Consider the following 23,344-nt stretch of genomic DNA (forward strand, 5'->3'; position numbering starts at 1 on the left):
ACAGCCACAGCCCACAGAGCAACTGATCAAAAGTTGGCCATAAAATCCTGTGTCCAACCTTGAAATCTAACAGAAATCCATGGAATACTGTTAAGTGCCCGACCTGGCTGGGCAGAATGCACTTGCAGTTGACTGGGGCTGGGGGAGGAGCAGGCAGGAAGCTGAGAGAGCTCCCCAATGCTTGCGTCCGTCCCTGCCCCCTCCTCCCTGCTGGGTCCTCCCTGTTGCCTCTATGTTTAGACTCAGCTAGGATTAAAATATGTGCTGCCTGGCCCCTGTCAGCTCACACTGAGTTGCTGGTGGACTTTTATATAGCTCCAAGGCACATGGGAGGGAGCAGATGGGACCTGAGGAATGCAGAATTCTACGTTGCCTGGTGCGGTGAAGTTGGGCTGGCCAACAGATGGATCCTTTTGGAATGTGCTCTGGGGTTGCCTGGCAACCGCTTCTCCCAGGCTGGGCTTCTACGGTTCCAGGAGGCTGGATTTGCTCTCCTCTGCTCACCAATGGCTCAGTCAGGTTCTGTCCAGGAGGAGGAGCGGAGCCCAATGTGGCTTGAGATTCTGGGTAAAGCAGCAGCCTTTTGGGGCTCCTTGCCTGGCCTGGGACTTTGAAGCCTATGGTGAGAGGGCTCTACCTGCCCCAGTGCCTAGGCTCCAACCTGGTACTTAACAGATATTTGTGAGGAGGAGAGCAAATGACGGCTCCCTGGAATGGGTTGTTATTACTTTTACTATTTAATGGAAGGGGAATTGGCAGATTGGAGAGGGTTTTCCATGGCTGATGTTCAGTACGGCCATGTGGGTTGTTAAAATATTGAAATACTTACCCCCGTATGGCTTACAGCCACTGCTCTGCTCCCCGAATGCCCCCACTACCCAGATTGCCTGGCCCCTCCCCTAGAACTCACTGTACATGGATCTAGCAATTAAAGGCTTTACACCTGGCACAGAAGGGCCCTCTAGGACCTTGCCCACATTGCACTGATTATTACATCTTTTGACCGTCTCCTTTGCTCCAAGCCCTGGACCCAGCATCTGAGCCCTCTGCTACCACCGCCTTCACTCCTGCATCCCTTCTTCCCACCCTCCTGATGAAGCTGATGGTACACAAGGCTGAGCCTGGGCCTGAGACTGGGGAGGGGAAGGCAGCAGACAGGGAGGGGTATACCAGGCAGGGCTGCCCACCGTCTCTGGAGCCCTGGCAGACACACGGGGGAGCTGCAGGTCCTCTCCCTGCTCAGCTGGGGGGGGTGCGAGAGGGCGAAGCAGCCCGACCCAGGTGGGAAACCCAGCCTCCCAGACTGGGTCAGCCTCTCTGCTTTTATTGCCTCTGAGGGCTCTCTGGCCTCAGCCTTATTTGGTTAAAGAGCCATAAGACAGGGGCTAGAAGAGGGAGCTGAAGGCAATGGGCACGTGAACCTGCCCCACCCCTGGGCCTGAAATCAGGTTTAACAACCACTTAGATCTTCCTCCTTAAAAGGAGCCCAGCCAGCCTCACCCCAGTCATGGCAAGGCCGGGCCTGCTTGTCCCTCCCCCACCCAGCTCCAGGGCTCTCCTCTCTGACCCTTTCCCTGCCGGACATTCCCCATCCAGGCTCGACGACCACTAACCACAGCTTCTGAGCCCAGCTGGCTTCTTGCTAGGCCTCCAACCTGCAGCCAGACCTTCCCATCTGCCCCGCGTGCCGCCGCTGAAATGAGTGGTCTTGCCACCTTCCGGCTTCTTAACGCCGCTTCTCAAGAATCCACATCTGTCACCCTGCTCCTCTCCCTCTACTGGGCCCAGGCCTCCTCTGCCACCTGCCTCTCCCAAAGACACAGGTGCTTCTGTACCCTCTTCTACCCTCTCTGTTCTCCTCCACTTCCCTCCATCCTCCGAAGTCCATCCGCTCCCAGTCAGGGGGCAAGATGGGCAAAGGGGAAGCTGTGGTGCGGGGTGAAGGGGATGGGTGGGGTCTGAGCTCTGGGTTTCCGGACAGCAGCACAGCGGGCCCTCCCTCATTACCTGATCAGGGCAGGGGAGGGGTATATCTGCCGTCAGGTCCAGGGTATCCGTTTTCTTTCCTAGTGGTTCAAGCTGATTGAGGAAGAAAAGAGAGACATGCGTGTACTACTTTGTTTCCACTGAAGTGAACATTCCCTGGCAGGGCATCCTGCAGTGGGGAAAGCTCAGAATTTGATTTCAGGGGGTCTGGCTTCTACTCCTGGCACTGCCAGTTGCCAGCTGTGGGATATTGGGCAAGTTTCTTAGCTTCTGTAGGATTCAGCTTCCTCATAAACTCCTAAGACTTTTCTTGCAGGGCTGTTGAGAAGCTTAAATGAGATAACATGGCTTAAGCTGCCTAGAACAGCTGCTGACACAGAAAATATTGAATAAACGTGAGGGTCTGCCTTGTACTCATGTAAAGAGTCCCGCACCGCGGTTCAAAGCCCACAAGAGGGGAGGCGGTTGATCCTGGCATCGTAAGGACTCCGTATTTTCAGTTCTGTACAGACTTCCACAGATGCGCCGGCCACTGCTCCTCTGTATCTTGCTTGCAAAGGGAGGCCAGGAACAAGCTCCATTCTAGGGGGCCTGGTGCTTTGCTCTAGACTAGAACCCCAGAGAACCAGGGACATCCCACTTATTTTACCATATTGACCCAAAGGGCTCTGGAGAGCTGGGAGTGGAATTTCTGATTTGGATGGAGGCAGTCTGGGGCGAAGAAGGACACATCCGGGCGCCCATCCTGAAGGAGAGAAACAGACGTCCTTAAGATCCCGTTGGTGCAGAGGGTGGATAGTGGGCCACAGCTGGTGGGCCTGACCCCTGGGGTTGACCTCTCAATGCCCTCCTCCCCCGAGGGTGCTCCCAGCCTGTGGCTTCCTAAGGCCCTGCTCACCTCGAGAGGGAGATCAGAGCAGTCCCACAGATCAATAGCCTTGAGTGACCCCAAACCCCTAATCTGCTTTCTGGTCCCACAATTCCCCTTATTTAATTAAAAAAGTGCTCTATGTATTTTTAGGCACGTGTATGTAACCCATGCCACGGTGGAGGGAATGAGATCCTAGTCCTTGAGGAAGTCTTGGTCAGCCAGCTGGGAAAAGCTACTTCCCAGCCCTTGGCCAGCTGGTCCCAGCGACTTTGGTGGGGAGAAGAGGCCAAGCCTTGGGGCAGGCCTGGGCAAAGCCTAGGTGCCCAAAGCTTCCTCTGGCTTCCCTCCAGGTAGGCCAGGCCCTTGGGATGGAGGCCCAGGTAAAGAGAACTGAGTCCCCATCCTGGTCCATTCACAGAGCTCTCCTGCTCAGAGTGGAAGTGTCAAGTGGAGAGCAGAGCCAGGAGCGGAAACGGTACCCTCCGTTATAACTGCAGTGTTGGCTGTGGGGCAGAAAGTGAATAAGTCTGGAATTGGACATGTTCAAATCTCACCTCTGTCCCTGATTTCCTGTATGATTTTAGGGAAGATGCTTCAAGTCTCTGAACCTCTGTTATGTGGGGATGATAAAACTCACCTCAAAAGGCAGTTGTGAAGATTTGATGCATGGTGAGCACAGTGCCTGGCACATAGTAGGTGCTCAATAAAATGGAGGCTGTGATGAGTAGTAATGAGAACATCTCACGTGGGGTTGCCTCTGGGAATGCAGCGCTGATGTTCGGGGAAGCTCTACCCACCAGACCAGCAGCTGGAGATCTGCCCGGGTCTGCCCCATTTATTCTCACTCTCACGGCAGCACTTGGCATTTCTGCCTTGAATTTTCTCCTCCCTTTGGCAGCCCTGTCAGGGAGGGCAGGGAGCCTACCGCCAGGATGGGGAGCCGGATGTTGTAGAAGAAGGGCTGCAGCACCACGGAGAAGTCCTCCCGCGTGTCGTAGCGACCTGACTCCACCAGCTCACGCATGCTGTTCTGGGGACACACGCATGGGTGCCTTCTGCACGGGCCCTGGGGCTCCAGGTGCCCATTGGGGCAGGGGTGGGGGTGGGTGGGTAGTGTCTTTGTCCCCGTCTCCCTCAACAGGTGGGCTGACTCAGTTCTTCCCTTGAGAACACAGACACACCTGATGGTAAATCTCTTTCCAGAGTATTGGATATGGGTTGTGCCACCTTTTGGTTTTGGTTTTAAGTGGACCGCAAGTTCTGAAGGGCCGGGCAGGAAGTCCCGCAAGGAACAGAAAAACCTAGGGAGAGTCTCCAGAGGGCTCCCAGGCTCGGGACCTGCAACCTCCCCATTCGTGCGTGGCCTGCCTGTTGGGGAGGTGGGAGGTTGGGGGGACAGCTGGGCCTCCAGGGTGCAGTGCAGGGAAAGGTAGTCCGATGGGGCACCTAGGGCTGCCGCCCTCTTCAGGCCAAGTGTCAGGGCTGAGCCACCAAGGACAGCTCAGCCATGAGGACTCTGCCACCTGGGTTCCTTGGGGATGACTCCAACTGGGGTGCCTGAGACACGTCAGCCAGGAAGTGGCCTGGAGGGCGATGTTACCCCTCAAAGCCTGCACAGCTTTTCCCTTCCCCGTGTGCCTCCCCCAGGGGGCTCTGGACTGGCGTGCTCATCGAGGGGGAGAAGAGACCTTCTTGGTCTTACCTGGTAGGCTCGGGTGACGGCCTCCAACCTGGCCAGCTCTTGGGAGCTCTCCCGCAGGGTCAGAACGCAGTTACACAAAATGCTGCACAGAGAGGGGGAGGCAGGAGGACCCAGAGCAGAAGCTTCAGTCAGAGACTGTTGCGTGGGGCGGGGTGAGGCGCTCACTGGAGCCCTGGCTTAGGAGGCTCTGCTCAGGGCAGGTTTCAGGCCTGACAGGGGAATGCACAAAGTCCCGAGGGTGCATGGACGGGCACCCCCTCACGTTAACAGAGTACAAGCGTTGGACCACAGGCCCTGGGCCTGCAGCAAATTACGCTGAACACGTGAATTTAGACAATGAAAAGCCAATGTTCAGCATTTAGAAATAAAGTACAAGTGCATGCTCTGGCACTGGAGCTGGTATTTCAGGGCCCCTGATGCTCATGCCTCAGACACCTCCTGAGTTCACACTAGTGCCCCACTGTGTCCCCTTTTGTTTTGTTAGGGATTATTTCACATCCATAAAATACACTTAATGTTGAAAAAGATATCTCTAGAGCGCTCAGAATAGTACCTGGTGCACAGCAAAACTTACAAAGTATTTGTTAAATGAGTATATGGATATATAATGTAGGAAGAATAATAAAACACACACCTTGCACCTCTCACGCAGCTTAAGAAACAAAACACTCCCAACTGGAAGTTCCCTGTGTCCTTCCCCAATTCGCTCCTTCCCGACAAAGGTAAGTGAATCTTGGGGACCGTTCCCTTGCTTTCTGTTACGCGTCCACCACCTGTGGACACATCCCTATATGTTGCTCTTTCTCACAGGCTCGGCTGCACTGCCTCTGAGAACTAGTGTTTGTCCCAGCCCTGACCTCTTCCCCGTGGCTTCCCCGTATCCCAGAGGTTCTCGCTGGCACCCTGAGGCTGGTAAGCGGGGGCCCTGGCTCCAACTTCCCAGAAGGAGGTGGTCCTGGCACAGACCCCTTTACAGACTTGCACACATGGACGGACCAAGTCACAGAGACCCCGAGGAGTCCCCACCGCATGAGCCAGACCAGCAAGCACCCGCCTACCTGGCCTGCTGCACCGGGCACTTGTCGGGGTTCCCCAGGAACACGTGCCGCATGACGCGGGGGCTCATGAAGTCCACGAGGTTGACCAGCGCCCGGGGTACCTACGGGAGAGGCTTCAGATGAGAGAGGGGCTGAGGGGCTTCTTTCACAAGCTGCCTTAGGGCCCCAAGAAGTGGGATCTGGCTCCGGGGTCCCTAAGTTGGGTTCTGGGAGGTGTTGACACCAAAGTGACCACCTAGGGCCCTGCAGGCTGTGCCACCCACATTGGCAGCAGCGTGAATGGGCCTCCTGGAGTGGGACAACATGGCAGACCCGAGTCTAAATGCTGAGGGCTCAGCTCATTCAGCCATCAGTGAGTGAACCCTAATCCGTTAGCTTTCTTTTTTTTTTGGTATTATTTTTTTTTAATCTTTTCTTAAAATTTATCTATTTATTTATTTATTTTTGGCTGCATTGGGTCCTCGTTGCTGCCATGGGCTTTCTCTAGTTGGCAGTGAGCGGGGGTTACTCTTCGTTGCGGTGCGCGGGCTTCTCATTGTGGTGGCTTCTCTTGTTGCAGAGCATGGGCTCTAGGTGCACGGGCTTCAGTAGTTGTGGCACGTGGGCTCAGTAGTTGTGGCGCATGGGCTTAGCTGCTCTGCGGCATGTGGGATCTTCCTGGACCAGGGCTTGAACCCGTGTCTTCCGCACTGGCAGGTGGATTCTTAACCGCTGCGCCACCAGGGAAGCCCCAAATCCGTTAGCTTTCAATTTGGTGAGGTAGGTGCCCTGTTTGCCAGGACATTAGCCCTTGACTGTCTCCTTCCAGCCTGACCCGGGCTAACTCTGCTGAGCAGGCCCAGAGTCTTGGCAACCCATAGAGGCATCTGGTAGTCAGAGCGCCCCCTCCTGGGCAGCTGGAAAGGCTTGTCCATGCCAGGGGGTGGGGAGACCAGAGAGGGGCCTACTGTAGACACCCCCTGCCACTCAGAGAGCGGTGCCCAGCCTGGGAGCCGCCCAGCTGCCTCCACCAGGGAATGTGCCAGGTAGGGGTGGGGGGACTGCCTTCCCTTCTTCAAGCCTGAGACCCTCAGGGCTGATTCCAAACAGAATGAGGCTTCCTTGGGGGGAAGCCCCAAACTCTGGAAAGGGCAGGAGCCTCCATGTCCTTGTCTGTCTCCTTCAGGGGAGGGGGCATTTCACCCTCTTCCCCCCAACACGCTTGAGCTGTGTCCAGCTTGTGGGAGCCCGCCACCCACCTCTCTGTGCAGGATGTCCAGGGCATTTCGGAGATGGTCATAAAAGTTGGCTGCAGAATACAGATTCTGGGAAGAGACAGGATGGAGAAGAGGAGCTGGTTAGGGGGAGAGGGCAGCCTCCCCACCCGGCTCCAGACCCAAGGCCTCGTTCTCCCTTGGCCTCCAACCGTGACCAGCTCGTCATGTCAGAATCTGAGATGAACAGTTGGCTACTCGCTGTTGCCGAAGATGGGCCAGACAGAAGACTGGAGTCTTCAGCCAGAGCTTTAGCTCAGGAGCAGAATGTGTCTAGTACCCCTTTCACGGGCTTGGGCTTTACTGCTTCTTCTCTTTCTGAATTCTCAGGAGTTGTAAGAAACGGGAATAGAAGCACTGTATATCTGCCACTTGCTGCCTCACGCCAGCTGGGACATGGGGGTGGAGCCAGAAACGCGAGGGTTCGGGGGGCAAGAAGTGTGTGTGTGCACGTGTGTGCACGTGTGTGAATTGCGTGTGTGCGCACACACACACACACACACACACAGGTGTAGGTGGACAATCCTAGGGTTGATTCTAGGGACTGTTCTCAAATAGGATCTCCAAGGCTTACAGGTCAAATCAAGGGCGATGAGTAGGTCTGGCCCGCCCGCATTACCGAATCCGTGCAGTAGTCACATAAGTCACTGCCTCCAATCAGCACCGTGATGACCTTCCAGTCCTCGTGGAAATTTACTCTCTATACAGAGGGAGGAAAATGCCTGATGATTTCCAACAAACAAAAACACCACAGCTCTAGGAAATCCATTCAACCCTCTAAAACTTCCTTGCCCTCTTGAAATAACAGCATCAGAACCTCAGAGCTGACAGAACTTCAGAGGTTTGTTTATAGACCACAGATTCTTAGCATCAGGAGGGATTTTCAAGGTCATTGTGATCAGCAACAAACCTCCCCCCAGCTGACGTAATCTCCTCCAGAGGGCCTTCGACAGGGGCTGCCCTACTGCTGCTTGAATGCCTCTAGTGACAGGGGGCTCACTGGTTTCATGGCAGACAATTCCATTTGGGGCCTTTAGTGGGTCAGAAGGTTAGTGTTTAAAAATAACCATAGGGCTTCATTGGTGACACAGTGGTTAAGAATCCACCTGCCGGGGCTTCCCTGGTGGCGCAGTGGTTGAGAATCTGCCTGCCAATGCAGGGGACACGGGTTCGAGCCCTGGTCTGGGAAGATCCCACATGCCACGGAGCAACTAGGCCTGTGAGCCACAACTACTGCGCCTGCGCGTCTGGAGCCTGTGCTCCGCAACAAGAGAGGCCGCGATAGTGAGAGGCCCGCGCACCGCGATGAAGAGTGGCCCCCGCTCGCCGCAACTAGAGAAAGCCCTCGCACAGAAACGAAGACCCAACACACAAAAATAAATAAATAAATAAATAAAAAAGAAAGAAATGTCTGTTTAAAAAAAAAAAAAAAAAGAATCCACCTGCCAATGCAGGGGACACAGGTTCGAGCCCTGGTCTGGGAAGATCCCACATGCTGCGGAGCAACAAAGCCTTTGCGCCACAACTACTGAGCCTGCGCTCTAGAGCCCGCAAGCCACAACTACTGAAGCCCATGCGCCTAGAGCCCATGCTCCGCAACAAGAGAAGCCACTGCCATGAGAATCCCACGCACCGCGAAGAAGAGTAGCCCCCGCTCACCGCAACTAGAAAAAGCGCGCGCACAGCAACGAAGACCCGATGCAGCCAAAAAGAAAAAAAAAGAAAAAAAGAAAAAGCAATGTAAAAGTAACCATAAATCTGACTCACATGGTCATCTTTCATCTTCTGTATCAGAGTCTGGACTTGGCTTGAAAGTTCCCTGAGGAGGAGAGGAAATCAGTCCTGTTGAGGAACAGTGCCCAGACCTTTCATCCTAAAGGGCCTGAACTAGAGGTTTCTATGGCATTAACCCCCCCCCCCCCACCATGAGCTGGCAGAGACCCTGAGTCTCAGGACAGGAAGCTACTTGCCTCTTCTGAAGAGTTCTTACAACAAATAACCGTTTGCAAAGCCAGTCGTGTGTTTGTCCTAAAGCAATAGTCAAGGGTACTGACAATTATATTTGTTACGCATGGTCTCCTTTCTAGGACTCCACATGCCAAGGGTCTTTAAGGATTCCATGCTAGGAAACCGTTCATCTCCTTTGGAGGACTGGTGTAGATTCTGAAATCAGATCTAGGAAAGTTTTGGCATGCTTCCTCTTTTTACCCTGGCTGCCAGGAAGCTGAGAGTTTGACGCTTAGGCACAAGAATCGTAAAAAGGCTCATACTGACGCAGTTGCTTCTTCCCCTCCTGCCCCCACCAGTGGCTGTGATTTTTCTCTCTTATGTATAAGTTGTGTCATTTTTGGTAAACTTAGCTAAATGTTTCTTTTAGAAAGAGGTGGGGGGAATAAATATACACCATACAAATACCTGGGTTTAGAATTCATGGAAAGACTAGACCTCAGGCATCCCCAGCTCCTCACTAGTTTAGGTCCCTGTTATCGTGTGAGATGGAGCCACAGAATGGTGATCTCCTGGCACCTGGTGGTGGGTCCATCTGTCCCCAGCTGTTTCTGTCACTAAGAAGGGTCTTCCCAGGCTGGGCCAGGAGCAAGGAGACCCAGGTGGCCGAGGCTTCTAGGGGCAGGGTGAGGGGCCTCCTTGGACGATCAACCTGGGAGGCGGAGCAGTTGGCTCCAGCTGCCTCTGGCTTCTCAGCTGCGCTTCCTGTAGCTCCACAGCAGGAGTAGGGACAGGACATGACTTATTGCCCCTCTAAGCAGCCTCTAAGGCTGGAGATTCTGGCTTGCCCATCCATTTGGTTGGTACTCCCTGATCTTTTGGGGGAAGGGCCACTTGTGAGGTGCTGTAGAGAGTACCATGATGCCATGGTAAGTTTTAAAAATTGGCTAAGGTGGGTCAGTTAGTTGCATGATTAGAACATGCTGCGCAGGAAAGCAAGGCCGGGAGTTCAGGCTCTAGGAGCATGGCCTCTGTCCAAGATCCAGCCCTCCAGCCTCCCTGCGGCCTTGGTCACAGGGCAGCCACAGAAGAGAGCGGCCAAGAACTTCTCAAATCATTGCTGCAAATGGATAAATGTCCCCCTGGCACTCAGAGGTCAGAATTACAACCTTAAAGGGGACTACATGCCTCCCACTCCCTACCCGACAGGCCCCCTCCCCTCCCCAAATGCCATACTTAGCCTTTGTTCCAGGAACAGCCTGATTGAGGAAGGCATTTGTGTCACTGGCGTTGCCTGTGCCCACCGCATAGCCTGTGAGATTTCCGTTAAACTTCCGAAGGATATCTGGAAGGGGAAGGGTGCACAGGACACAGAGGGCTTAGGATGGAAGGCAGAGTGTGCTCCTGAGAGGAGGTGGGGCCTCAAATGACTTGATGACAGGCTGGGCCAAGACAACAAGAGCCTCTCAGTTTTTCTTTTCTTTCTTTCTTTTTTTATAATTTACAGTGCAGCAAATACTCACTGTCCCATTTGACTATCTCCACACTCTCTGGGCCACTTGAGGAGACCTGAGGCTCACAATGTTTGGTAACTTGGCCCAGGTCACCTGGCCAGCACACAGAAGGGTCAGGGCTTGAACGCAGGTCTCCGGAATCCAAACACAGAGTTTATTCCACCCTCTTCAGCCACCTGTCACAGGCCTCTCCTCTCATTTCAATGACAGTCCATAAGGAAGATGTTATTCCCTCCTTTCTTAGCTGAGAGGCACTTTCAGGGAGCCTGGGGGTCAGATGGACCCAGAGGACAACCTCAAGCCACCGGTGGTTACTTACTCGGTAAGGTGGTCACCTTCTCCAGGTAGCTGTCCCCTCCTGAACTGTAGAGAGTGAGCAAAGCCAATGAGAGAGATTGAATCAATACATAGGCTTTACAAAAAAGTGCTCCCAGCTTTTAACAATGCCCATGCCATCAGTACCTGTCAGATGTGCCAGAGACATCTCTTTGTGTTTGAGGGATTCTGAGAATATTTGAATTCCCCAAGGAGTTGGTTCCCCCAAATTCAGGATTTGAAGCTGAAAGAGGGCTGCTTCTTTTCTTCAGCAAATCAGGAGGGAGCGCACTTAGCTGAGTATATACTATGAGCTCAGCCATGAACCAGGTGCTCTACGTTAGTTACCTCACATCTCCAAACAAGCTTGTGATGAAGATGAACTGTCTGCATTTTACAGAGTAGGAAGCTGAGGCACACAGGGGTTAATCAACTTTCTAAAGGAAACTAAAAACCATAAAGGTAACTAAAAACCAGCTTGAGCTGGAAACCTTTAGAAAATGGATAAGCTCTTCTTTGCCCAGTGGTCAGGTAAATTCCACTGGAAGGTTCGGGGGATGACCTCTCACTGCCTTCCAATGCCGGATCTAATTTCATCTCATCTCATCTCATCTAGTTTTATGGCCCTCAGTCTAACTTCAAGAGACACAAAGTTTCATTGCCTTTCATGCATTTAAACTGAATACATGGGGGAGGCAAGGAGAAAAGTATTTCTATTTGAACAAAGTCCAATGTTCAGATGTATTGTATTTACTGTTATTTTTCTTCTGTGCCTCCTTCTTTCTTCCCTCCTCAGTCCCAGCATATTATCCCAGGCCAAGAGATTTTGAGAACACAGTGTTAGCATTCAGCCCACCAGTATAACCTTCCAAAGGACAGGCCATGAATCAAAGTCTTGGCTGTTCTTCATTCAAAGGAAGGCTTGGAATGAAGCTGACTATTTCACACTATGGTGGTCAGGGGCTTAAGTCAAAGGTTCAAGAACCTCAAGTGGTGGAGAGAAAAAGAAGCCAGGTAAGCCCTACCTTTCTATCTCACTCAGGAATCTCTCTCCTACCTCCATCCAATGTCTGAGCTTCACTTGGCCTTTGGTTGGGCATCTTTTTTTAAGCTTCTGATCCTTTTCCAACTCTGTATGAAGCTACTACTTTAGCTGCTTCCTGATCCTTCCTTCTTTGGACTAAAAGCACTTAATCAGAACACTTTTCACTTGGCAGGAAATTACAAAGCCATATACCTCCTCCAATCACTGTGTTCTAACTCTGCCTCCTTTTCTCCTTCAGTCAACATATAAACACAGAGATAAATGTAAACGCACGCACGTCAAGTACATTCTATTGTAATTTCTTGTCTAAAACTATAGTTGTTCTAAAACAAGTGAGGTAGCTGATCAGGACCAATAGGCTACAGAAATCTCTCTGAGCCCGTTTCCAGGAGAAAAGAGAGAATTATACAAATAAATATGGAGGAACAAAAATATGAAAGCCCTCGTTCTGATCAGAACTGTGTGAAACATGAAAGAAAACAGACCCATATGAAACAGCTGGTTTACACGAGACCCTTCAGATTTATGTAATTTGTATGACACCAAGAGCTCAAAGGCTGGGCTTTGTTCCCTAGTCACACGCAGTGTGCAGAGAGATGCAGAGAAGATGCTTGATAACATCTATTGGCGGAGTTTCAATAACATGAGACTGACCTCCTAATTAATAAGACAAAGAAATGCATTTTTTGATAAATATTATTTTGGTCCTTTGAATGAGTCCAATCAAGCAAACATTTCAATTGGAAAGGCAATTCTCTAGAGACCTCTGGGCCTACCACATTGTTAAGCTACCCAGAGCTGGGGCCTTTCACTGCTGTGTGATTCTTACAGGTCAAGGGGCCTTGGAAATATTCACAGCCAAACCTCTTCTTGCAGGTCCTGCTCACAGCCGCCCACCTACCAAAAATTCTTCTCCCCCTTCTGACTCCGTGAGGTCCACTCTCTCCACTTTGTTTCCTTGGAGGAAGAGGCTCGATTTGCATTCTTAATTTACCTATAATCAATTAATTGCCTCATATTTCCCATCCAGAAGTTTTAATGGCTTCAGAAAATTGCTTTTTCTCAGATCAGTCTACTGCATGGACATTTCCCAGGGGATGCTAATAGGTATTTACAAAGAAAGAGTTCTGGGATTAAGGGAAACACTGGATTCAACAGACACAATTGAAACAGATTTCTTCAACGTAGGGCGGCTTCTCAGAGCCTTTAGTATGCTAACATGCATGTGAATTCCCCCGAGGAAGGATATAGTAGGAAATATTTTCCCCAAAATAAAAGGCTGGGGCTAGTGTTCTATGGAACACACTATGGGAAACCCTAGTCTACATATTTTATCAAGTGTCAAACTGTCTCTCAGACTCTGACCAAGAACTCCTATCTTTTTTTTTTTTTTTTTTTTTTATTTAAGAGCTCCTATCTTTAACGCACATGGGTCTTGGGGCAGGTCTTTGAAACATTTAGAATAAAGGGTTTAAAGGGACAGCAGCCATTGAGCACACAAGGCTTTGGAATTGGAACCAGAAGATTGAAACATCAGGCCTTATTGGACCTCACTCACAGGAAGAAACAGAGCAATGGCTGAATTTTTCCATAGCTGCAGAGAGAAACCTTTAGCAGAAGACTGTCTCTATCTGAATCCTAGGAATCCGTGCAGTTGAACTGTTTGTGAAGTTGGGGAGATCACCTCACTCCCCTGACTACACCAGGTGTAGCTTGCCTGTCATCTGCTGGCTGGCTTGTCTGCTTTATTTTCTGTTTTCCCACACTAGGATGTGAGGCCACTGCCTTCTTTAGCTCAGACTAAGTAAAGCTGCCACAACCTCATGCTTTTTCGACTGTAATAAGCTCTGCTTTCCTGCTCTCCCTTTGGCTTTTCTTTCTGCTGCAGCCTCAGTAAAGCCTGGGGCCCAGTGGTCAGGAGGCAACTTCCACTCTGTCCCTCGGCAGCCTGGGAGAGACCCCCCACCTGGCGGAGGGTGTGTGGGACCTCGGGAGCTGCGAGGTCTTTAGCTCAGCTCCAGGCGGGGTGATGTCCTCATGCTACCCACACCCTGGATCCTCTCTGTGGGTGGCTCCTGGCTGAGTGAGGATGCCTTTCTCTCACCTGGGAAAAACTTTCTCTCTGGCACTGTCCTCAGGGCTGGCCAGAGAACCGTCACAGTCCTCGCCGTCCCCACTCCGTTCCCTCTCGCTTTCTTAGAAGAAACCTTTCATTTGAACCTCTCGGAAGGAAAGGGAGGGGGCCAGCACTGGGCCGTCCTGCCTCTCATCAGCGCTCTGCCCTCTTGTGGCAGGCCGTGTTCTAGTGGTTTTGAATCCTGAGCTAATCGCCAATGACTGTGAAGGGTTCATAAACAAGAACTTTATTAGGAAAGAAAGAAACTTTAGAATACCCACATCCAACCACTCTCCTGACACGCCTTAAGCTTTCCTACTTCCTGCCTGGAATGCCCTTTCTCGCCTGCCAAATGGCTAGTCTGTCAAGGCGTAACTGGCTACCACCTTCTCCTGGAAGCCCTCCTACCCCAACTGGCAGGGTTGGGTATTCCCTCTTCTATAGTCCTGTGGCACTCAGGCATCTTTTATTTTTAAATAACACTTGCCAACTGAGCATAAGCATTTGCCTGTGCTTCCCATATACTCCTCTCACCCACCCGCCTCCATCATACAGGCACATGGGAGGGGCTCAGCAACGTCTATTGGTTGTGATTTTTGTCTCGGTTGTTTCTGCCTGAAGTGGGTGCTGCGTTTTGGAGTTTTCTGTACAGATGTGTGCATATACATAAAGGCAGAGGTGTGGCTACAGAACATGAATAAACAACATGAATCCATACATACAGACAGTAAACAAGAGACATGGGAGAATCTACATGTGCACATCTACATGCAAACGGGCAGGTGAAGACTCAGAGATTTGGTGCTTTTCTGGTGCATTTCATGTTGGATTTGTTGACCCAGAAGTCTGATAAGTACCCTGATTTGCTCTTTCTGCACAGTTAAAAGAAAAGGGTTATTAACAGTAAAATATCCTCTCTACTCACCAAATTGTTACATTTGGCAGAAATATATAGGTTTTCCTTCTGAAAGCCCCCTCCAGACCTGGTCCTTGCTGTTTGTTATTTATGCATTTACAGGAGACAAACCCCCAGCCGATCTCTGCGGGTGAGCATGGGGTGGGAAGGGGTCATGGGTTAACATTACCTATATGACAGCCCCCGGTACTGAGTAGTGACATCAGAAAGGTCATTCGGTTTGGAGCCAATCCCATTGCCAGCCTTTGAAAACATATCAAAATCCACAGGAAAATCAGTAAGTCAGAGAAAAGGGAGGCTGTGTATGCGCAGGGCTTCCCAAGGTGCTCTCCGCGCACGCAACATAGCGTGAGCAGAACGCCGCCCTGGGAGCCAGAACGCCGCCCTGGGAGCCAGAACGCCCGGGCTTGCTGCTTCCCCGGCTGCGTGCCTTCCTCGAATCTCAGCTGCCTCCTTACGGAGCTGAGGCCATGCTCTGCTTATCTCACAGGATTGTTTTGATGACCAAATTGGATCATAGCTGCAAAAACAGTTTTGAAGCCTCTAAAGTGCTTTACAAATATGAGACACTTATATATTATTAGCAGCATTCTGCTCCCAAGTTCTTTACACGCATGAAGAAAGAGCCCATAGACTGAATGGGCTGCGTGGACAGATTTCTCATACACTTCACATTTCTCCTCTTTCCCTCTGGGACATTCTGTAAGACAATCTCATGGCCTTAACAGTGCTGCCAGAAAGTGCTGTTTGGGGATGGTACAATGGCCCTATTTCTTGGAACTTAAGAGCAGAGTTTTTGCCACAGCTATCCAGCCTTTCCTGCTTTGGGGCAGATGCAAAGATGAAACGGATGTGAAGGTTGGAGCTGCTCGTAAAGTATAATCCAAAGGGAAAAGAGCACCCACATTAGGTTTAGGAGATTTTTTGAGTCAAAAATGACATATTTTTGCAATGGTTCAAAAGGTGACGTTAGGTGTTCAAAACCTCTACTGCCTGAGACAATTCAGTTCGCTCCTGAAAAAAGAGTCCCCCTCGCACACCTGATGGAGAAAGTGGCTGCAAAATCAAACCACTGTCCTGCGCTCAGACTGACAGAGTCAGGAAGGAGGGGTGGGATAATGCAGAGGCCAGGAGCACGGGCCCTGGGGTCAGGAGGACGGGGACCTGGAGCTGACACAGCCATCCCCAGCCACGTGGGGCCCACGAGTCCTTACGGTCAGAGAATCCCCCAGAGCGGCCACAACTCGGATGTCTGCAGGTCTCAGGGTGTGCACTGGAAAGACAAACAGACACACTTGAGTCTGTGCGAAGGAAGCTGCAGTCAGAGTCCAGTGCTTCTTGCTTTAAGCAAGACCAGAAACACGACCCGCGTGTGTGTTCGGCTGTGCAGGACTGAACGTCCATGGCGCCACAGAGGCAGAGCTTAGATGAAAACAGTTTCCCCATCAGAGACACAATAAACGACCCTGGCCTATGGGAAGGGAGAGGTGCTGAGAGGGAGGGGGAGGAGGAAAGGGGATGCTAGGGCACGGTGGGATCCCACCACTTTGGTGCCAGCAGTCACGTGGGACACCGGCTGTGACCCGAGCGCATGACCAAATGGGCGCTGGCCCATCCGAGATGCGGTGCAGAGCCCGACGCACGGCCCATTTAGAGCTGGGTTCCGGATTTCCACCAAGAATCTGAGGAATAATCATGTTGGGCCTTTCCCTGCCCCCAAGTCTCTTCCGAAGACTCCAGAGAACTTTCCAGCCCTACGGCAGGCAGCAGCAGTGATTGCAGAGCCTGGGGCCGCAGGGCAACCCGCAGAGCTGGCTCCCTCTGGGGCCTTCCTGGGCACCACACACCCCGCCTCCGGGCCCGGCCGAGGTCACACCCCAGGCTGGGCCACTGAGGGCGGCTCTCCTGTGGCTCCTCCACACGTGCTCCCCATAGCGGGCTGAAATGGGAGGACCCTGGCCGCCTTGGGTCCTGCTGGGTCAGACTTCGCTACAGAAGAGAGGGACAAAGCAGGGACTCGTCCCAGGCGACCAGCCAGATAGGAAGCAAGCCCCGGCCATAACTGAGTTCTTGTGGAGGGGCCCTGGGTCCTGCCGTGCCGCAGGGGGCTTACCTGAGGTGGGTGGCGAGGCAGAAGGGGCTCTGTCACTGCACAGCAGCTGGCTCCCGTGATCCTGGGGGTGTAGCATGAACCCCAGAATCTCAGGGTTGCCAGGGGCCAGAGAGGCCGGCTTGGCATCAGACTCACCAGAGAGCTTTAACAAACACGGATCCCTGGGCCCTACCCTGGGGACGGCCTAGCAGGACATCTGAAGAAGGCTCCCTGGGTGATTCTGAGAATCTGGCTGGGCTCCATCTGCTAACCTAGTTCAGACCCCCCCCCCCCCACGGCCCCCACCATCCAGTGCAAAAATCAGGGCATCAACAAAACGACCCAGCCCACCGCATGCCAGCCCTGCTTCTGCAGCAGCTTTATGAGGGGGATGGTTCTCTTGACTTATGTCTGGAGAGGCTGAGAGTTGACTGGCTGGCCCCCTAACTGTGCTGTTATCAATGGCTCCTACTCTGCCCTCCCCGCTGTCTGAAGGTGTAGGTGGATGGACTTCACAGAAGAGTGTGAATCCCCCCCGACTGCCCATCGGGAACACCTGCCCACATTCCCACCCTGCCTTGCAGGGCTGGTCCCAGCTCGGGGGCCGCCCACTGCATTGGCGGCTGAGCCGAAAGGAAGCAACGAGCGGATACCTGCACAGTGTTCTTGTAGGTGCTCAGAAATGGCCAGGCCTGTGAGGGGAAGGGGGGTGGTGAGCCACCGCAGCAAGTTGACTTGCTTCTTGCTCTGCTCCGGTGCGCAGAAACACTTTCCACATTCCCAAGCCCCCTGCCACCAGGCTGACCGCTGGGCTCCCTCCCAGGACGTACCCGGCCTTCTCTGCAAGCCTCTTGAACAACCGGACTAAACCCTGCACAGCTCCCAGGAATGAGCACCTCTGCTCTTTGCCTCCCACCCAACTGGCTGAGGTGGCTGGGTCACCTCTCTTTCTCCACACTGCCCCTTCCCAGCAGAGCCCCACTTTCTGCTAATACAAGCCCATGTCCCCTACTCCCAGGCCCCCTTCCCACCCCATGCCACTCCCGCCCGGCAGCAGCCTGGGCGCCTCCCGCCCAGACAAGGAAAGCCAGGCGCTTTGAGGTCCTGCCCCCTGCAAGCCCCAGCTGAGTGGGCTCCCGTCCCAGGCCTGGGACCCCTCTGGGAATCTAGGGGAACTGACAGAGGTGAGGGAGCAGCTGCAAAGGTCCAAGAATCTTTCTGACCATTTGTGAGTGAACGTGGAGATCTGCTTTGCCTTTCTGGTGAATGTCTGCTTTCTTAGCTCTGGCTTCCAATGAACCTTCCACCCCCAAACCCCACCTCCATCCTAGAAGATATTCTTCTAGGTCTCAGCCCCTCACTCTTTCCATCCTACCATGGGGACAGTGGCACTATGGGGATGGGGTATCCTCTGTCCCTTCCTGCCCTGGAGGTCCTCTCCACCCCTGGCCTTCAAAATGAGATCTGGATGGTGCTGCCATGTCCCTCTGCCCAGCTGGAAAGAGCCATGTGCAGACTTATGCCAGGGCTCGCTGGGACATGGGGAGACAGAGGCGAGCTGTAGGGTCTCGCGGCCACTGGCTGTCACCCTTCACAGTCCAATCAGATGGGGCATTGTGGATGGCTAACTGGAGTCTGGAATGGGTGGGTAGGTGAACAGAGCTGGGGGTGGGGGTGAGAACGTGGGATGGAAGGAACTGAGAAACTTTAATGAGAGACTTTGAAAGGCTGGGAAAGAGGCTTTAGGTAGACCCCTGGCAAGGCTGCGCTCTTCACCGTACCTGGTCTGGACATGTGATATTGACCTTGTCTTCAAACTCATGCCTTCTTGTCTTCTGGCCGACAGGTTCCAGCTAAACCAAGAAACAGGAGGATGCAGAGTGAGAAAGAGTTGGCAAGAATGGAAAAGTCAGGATGCAGGGTGGGGCCGGAGAAGGGAGGGAGGGACGGAGGAAATGGGGTTTATTGTCATCTCCGTGCAAGGAATCACACAGCCTGAGTGATGGGCCTCTGAAGTCCGTCGAAAGCTTCCTGGAATCTTTTTCCTATCAGAGGGAGAATAATTTTTCCTACCTCGGTCATCTTACCATGTTGTTCCACAGGGCCCAGGCTGCGTGGGCATGAGCCTTCCTACTGAAGTGGAAACAGTCAGGAGCGAAGAAAGAGCTGTCAGGCAACCCCTCCTGGTCACAGGACAGAATAGAGGGGCTGTGTTATAGGGACATCGGATAACACAAATGATGCTCAGAAACAGCTGGGCACACCTGTGGCTCCCACTTATACACGAGGCTTTACCGGGGTCTTTGGCATTTCCACTTTCTCAAAGAACGGCTGCACGACCACTGTAAAATCTTCCCTCGTGTCATATCGCCCACTCTCGACCAGCTGGTGAGTCCCCTCCTGCAGGAGGAAGGGGGACAGGGGTCAGGAGACTCTCTGCATCCGCCTGGTCTTTGTGCGAACTCTTTCTCCACTACAGAATTAAACAGAGTCTGACTTTTGAGTAAAATCAATCTGCAGCAAAATCCCAACTGATCAGGAGCCAGCTAGTTACTTTTCAGATCAGGCTTTATCTCAGTCCCTGCCCCTAACCTCTACTGCCTTTGCATCTATTTGACCTAGGCTGGGAAAAAAGAAAAACCCATGTCCATCAGTTTGATCCTCTTTTAAAGCTTCTGATTAAAGACTAGGGTGGAAGTGGGGTGAGTACAAATTTGATTAAATGACTTTTTTGGATAACCCTTACATTTATTTCTGTCCTACATGTGTTCAGAAAATCAAAGGTGAATCAACAATGACGTTTAATGCCTATTTATATCACTCATGCATGAAGTGAGTGTGAGCACGTGTGCTCCTGTGTGTGCACACTTGAGATTCTCAGATCTGTCTAGGAGGTAACAGAGCTGTTACTTTCATAGCTTCCACCTGGGCTCAGTTCCAGAAGGACCAGTTACCCCAGTTCTGGCTCCCACTTCTCCCAGACTCTGCCATTTCACTGCTTGCCGGGTTTCCATCATTTGGACCAGGACCTTGGCTGGAGGGGGAAGTCAGGCTTCCACACCCAGAACATTAGAGCAGTCACTTCAGAAGACATCATGACATCAAGAACACCTTCTTTTTCCAGCCAGAAAAAGAGTCCCCATGCTGGGGATACCTCACCTCTGACCTCCTGGGGGGAGTCCCTTCCAGTTACATGTAGAGCCTTGACGAAGCCAGAAGGTGCAATACCGCTAACTAGTTGTGTGACTTTCAGCAAGATGCTTTCCCTCTCTGGACCTCTGTTTCCTCATCTGTAAGTGGAGGATGTTCACCGAGGCCTGGACCACCCCTAAGTCCCTTTCAGTGTTGCCAGTGCCTCCGTGGATCAGCCATAACGGCTCACAGTGGAGCCTTGCACCTCTTGAGAAATAAAGGAAATAGTGTGGAGAATGTCTAGCACATGGTGGTTATTAGCAGCAGTGATCATCTCCAAGGAGAAGGACGGAATGATAGCTTCAGCAGGAAGTAGAGAGTCAGAGGATTCAGAGAGAGGGCATGATGGCCTCACGTGGCTGAGCTGTGAGCCTGTCCAGGATGCTAGATCAGGGTCTCCGTGGTAACCAAGATCAGACCTGGGAACAGCTGGCCAATCTAGAGAGGTCAGTGAAGGCCATTTTTGTGACTAGTTCTCCTTCTCTTTAGTTGCCCAGCATCTGGACCCACTTCCTATATTAAAAAAAAAACAAACTCCACTGTATGAAGACCAGCCTGACTTGCACTGCAGAAGGTGAGAAACCCAGATGCTGGCTTTCCCAATGCCCCTCACACATGCCCACGGGTCGCCCAGTAGATGCTCCCGCTTCAGGCTTTGGTTTGGAAGCTAGTGATAGAAAGATGGAGGGACAGCACAGAATCCATTCTGCTGGGGGTGGCAGCTGCATCCAGTTCCTAGAAGAGCAGTGACAGTGGTGTCCATGGTGTCTCCACTGGACTAGTTCCTTGGCCTGATTTTTATTCTTATGGCTTGGCTCCTAGAATTCCAAGACTCTGCAATTTCTGGTGGCTTGGCCTCTGACCTTAGCTCTTCCAGGTATTCTGCTTAAATAATACATCTGGATTAATAATAAATAATAAATTAACCGGAATTGCATACGCGCTTGTTGCTTGCACCCAAACCCCACCTGGAAAAGGTTTGCTTTCATGGCCATAACCTCGGCTGCCTTCCCTCTCCTGGTGAGGCATGGACTTCCTCGTCTGAGACAGAGGCACCTGCTCACGGCAGAAGGAAGTGCAGCTGGGGAGTCACCCAGAGGGCTGGGGGATGGCCTCAGAGGATGATAAACAGAGGTTCATTCCCCTGAGCCCTGACACCGCTGGCAGATACGGCTGCCTTGAAAGAGGCTGCAGGGAAGGGCTCTGCTCCAAGGAGTCCATGGACTTGAAGGATGGATCCCCCCTGGAAGCTGTCTGCAGCCCACTCCAGAAGAGCTGGAAGACTACCATCGTTCTCTCGAGTGACTGGATGATTATTTGGGGGAAAACTCAAGAGAGTCAAGGGAGTCAGCTGCTCTGGTCAAAGATTTGATGGAGAAAGGCCTAAAAGGAACAACCCACAGGATGTTGGGAGAGCATCTGCTGACTTTCTTTCTCCCTGTGCACCCCAATAACACCTGTTCCCCCCGGAGGGGAGGGCAGAGGGAATGCATGTTCTCTCACTGAATCCTCCAGACTCTCTCGGGCGGCAAGAGTTCCCCCAACCCCGTCCCCAGGAGTCAGAGCCTCGTACTCATTCTCCATGGACAACTGGAAATACTCGTTTTTGTGCAAGGCCGGGAACTGAGATTTGATGACGTGTGTTCAGTGACTCGGCTCTATAACTTGATTCAAATACATTGAACCTGCTGCCTTGCGGCGGGGGGCAGGGGGGAGTATTAAAATCTGCAAACTGGTCAGTGGTAACGTCACACACAGTCGGGGTCAACATAAACTAAGTGTCTGTTCGTTTTCTAAGCAGAGTGATGAAACCACACGGCGGTTGCTGTGCAATCTTGGAAGCCTTTCCCGGCTTACCTGATACTCCTTATTCACTTCGATGAGGGAGGCAAGTTCTGTTGAGTTATCGTCAAACTTCAAGACACAGGGACACAGATTCCTGCAGGCCAAACCAAAGAGATGCCCCATCCACCAGGACCCCTGGCTGAGTGCATGATGCAGAAGCACTGGCTTGAGATCCAGAATATATTTAACTCGGAGGTACCAGAAGCCTGTGCTAACAGGGCCCTGGCTGGCTAACCTGTCAATTGTACCAAATGGAAGTGAAGAAAATTTCCCAGACCTGGATTTGCCCATGAAAATGAAGTAGTTACGTCTTCTGACATCTGCAGGAGTGACTTTTAAGGAGCTGCGTTACCTTATGAATGTCTGAGAACAGTGTGGTACGGATAAGGCATGCCTCCTTTTAAATAATAGTGACACCAATAATAATAATGCTAACACATACTGAATGTTTGCTGTGCCAAGAGCTTTATGGGTATTAACTTGGTTAATTCTCTTAGCAATTCTAGAAGATGTAGTTTCATCATCCCCATTTTATAGATGAGAAAACTGAGGTTCAGCATGGTTAAGTAGTTTCTCAAGGTCACATGGATGCTGAGTGTGGGAGCCAGGACTTGAACTCAAGTCTGCCTGGTCTGAACCTGAGCTCTTAATCCCTAGTTAAGCTGCTTCTGTCCAGTCCGTACTTCTGCCCTGACTAGCCAACTTGCAAATCTGGGCTTTTGGTCCAGGGGGAGGAGGCGATAATAGTGAGGATGGCTCAGTGTAGACTCAGTGCCACCAAGGAAAGCACAGCCACTGAGACGGGACAGCTGAGAGGCAGGGAGCGCAGGGCACTGGAGAGGTGGCAGGACAAGGTGACCCTGAGTCTTCCTAACCCCACAGCCAGTGACTTGGCCATTCCAGGTTGGACTCTGAACCTTCAGCTTTAATTGTCTAAAGACCTTGCAGTGATGGGCAGCCAGAGACTTTTGGGTGAGCTGCTCTGAAATGGAATGAACAAGCTGAGCCCCCCGTGTGGCCCAGTGACTGGGGAGAGTGGGAGCAGGGGGGCAGGGGATGAGGCAGCCGAAAATAGCACGCCTGACACCGGCTGTGCTAACAGGCACGTGCCACCCTGCAGCCATCCTGCTCACAGCAGCCTCAGGCCTTCCGCAGGGCACCTGCGCGGTCAAGGCCCCCAGGGGCGCTTTGGCATGGATCTCCAGGGAAGAGAGATACCCCTTCCCTTCCCTATCACTGGAGAGAGACTCCAGCCAAGATACCCCTTCACTCCCTGGAGCAAATCTGACGCTTGTGAATTATTCATTCAGTCATTCAGCAAACAGCCACGGAGCCCCTGCACCGCGCTGGCAGTGACTCGGACACAGCGTTCAGGGCTCGCGGGAGAGAGGCACACGGGTCACTACCACGTGATGTGCTCGGGGCAGCGGTGGAGGCCTCTACAGAGCTGGGGAGGGGAGAAGGGGGTGGGGGGCACAGCCACTGTGACCTG

At 52.3% G+C, this 23,344-nt stretch overlaps 1 protein-coding gene across 1 annotated transcript in view; it reads right to left on the reverse strand.

Moving 5' to 3' along the window:
- Window positions 1–23,344, reverse strand: part of PLB1 (phospholipase B1) — a 129,454-nt gene that overhangs the window by 29,418 nt on the left and 76,692 nt on the right. The window contains exons 27-44 of the mRNA XM_082356692.1: window positions 21,865–21,946; window positions 19,111–19,215; window positions 18,903–18,998; window positions 18,597–18,668; window positions 17,469–17,507; window positions 16,837–16,897; window positions 15,938–15,996; window positions 14,893–14,966; window positions 10,651–10,694; window positions 10,054–10,162; window positions 8,638–8,689; window positions 7,490–7,570; window positions 6,856–6,921; window positions 5,618–5,718; window positions 4,560–4,641; window positions 3,783–3,887; window positions 2,636–2,731; window positions 2,008–2,079 (exon numbers count right to left, since the gene is read on the reverse strand). Of these exons, the coding sequence (XP_082212818.1) occupies window positions 2,008–2,079; window positions 2,636–2,731; window positions 3,783–3,887; window positions 4,560–4,641; window positions 5,618–5,718; window positions 6,856–6,921; window positions 7,490–7,570; window positions 8,638–8,689; window positions 10,054–10,162; window positions 10,651–10,694; window positions 14,893–14,966; window positions 15,938–15,996; window positions 16,837–16,897; window positions 17,469–17,507; window positions 18,597–18,668; window positions 18,903–18,998; window positions 19,111–19,215; window positions 21,865–21,946 (1,396 nt within the window). The remainder of the gene's footprint in view (window positions 1–2,007; window positions 2,080–2,635; window positions 2,732–3,782; window positions 3,888–4,559; window positions 4,642–5,617; window positions 5,719–6,855; window positions 6,922–7,489; window positions 7,571–8,637; window positions 8,690–10,053; window positions 10,163–10,650; window positions 10,695–14,892; window positions 14,967–15,937; window positions 15,997–16,836; window positions 16,898–17,468; window positions 17,508–18,596; window positions 18,669–18,902; window positions 18,999–19,110; window positions 19,216–21,864; window positions 21,947–23,344) is intronic.

This window comes from Balaenoptera borealis, assembly GCF_965194805.1.
Source record: "Balaenoptera borealis genome assembly, chromosome: 15".
Classification (NCBI taxonomy): domain Eukaryota; kingdom Metazoa; phylum Chordata; class Mammalia; order Artiodactyla; family Balaenopteridae; genus Balaenoptera; species Balaenoptera borealis.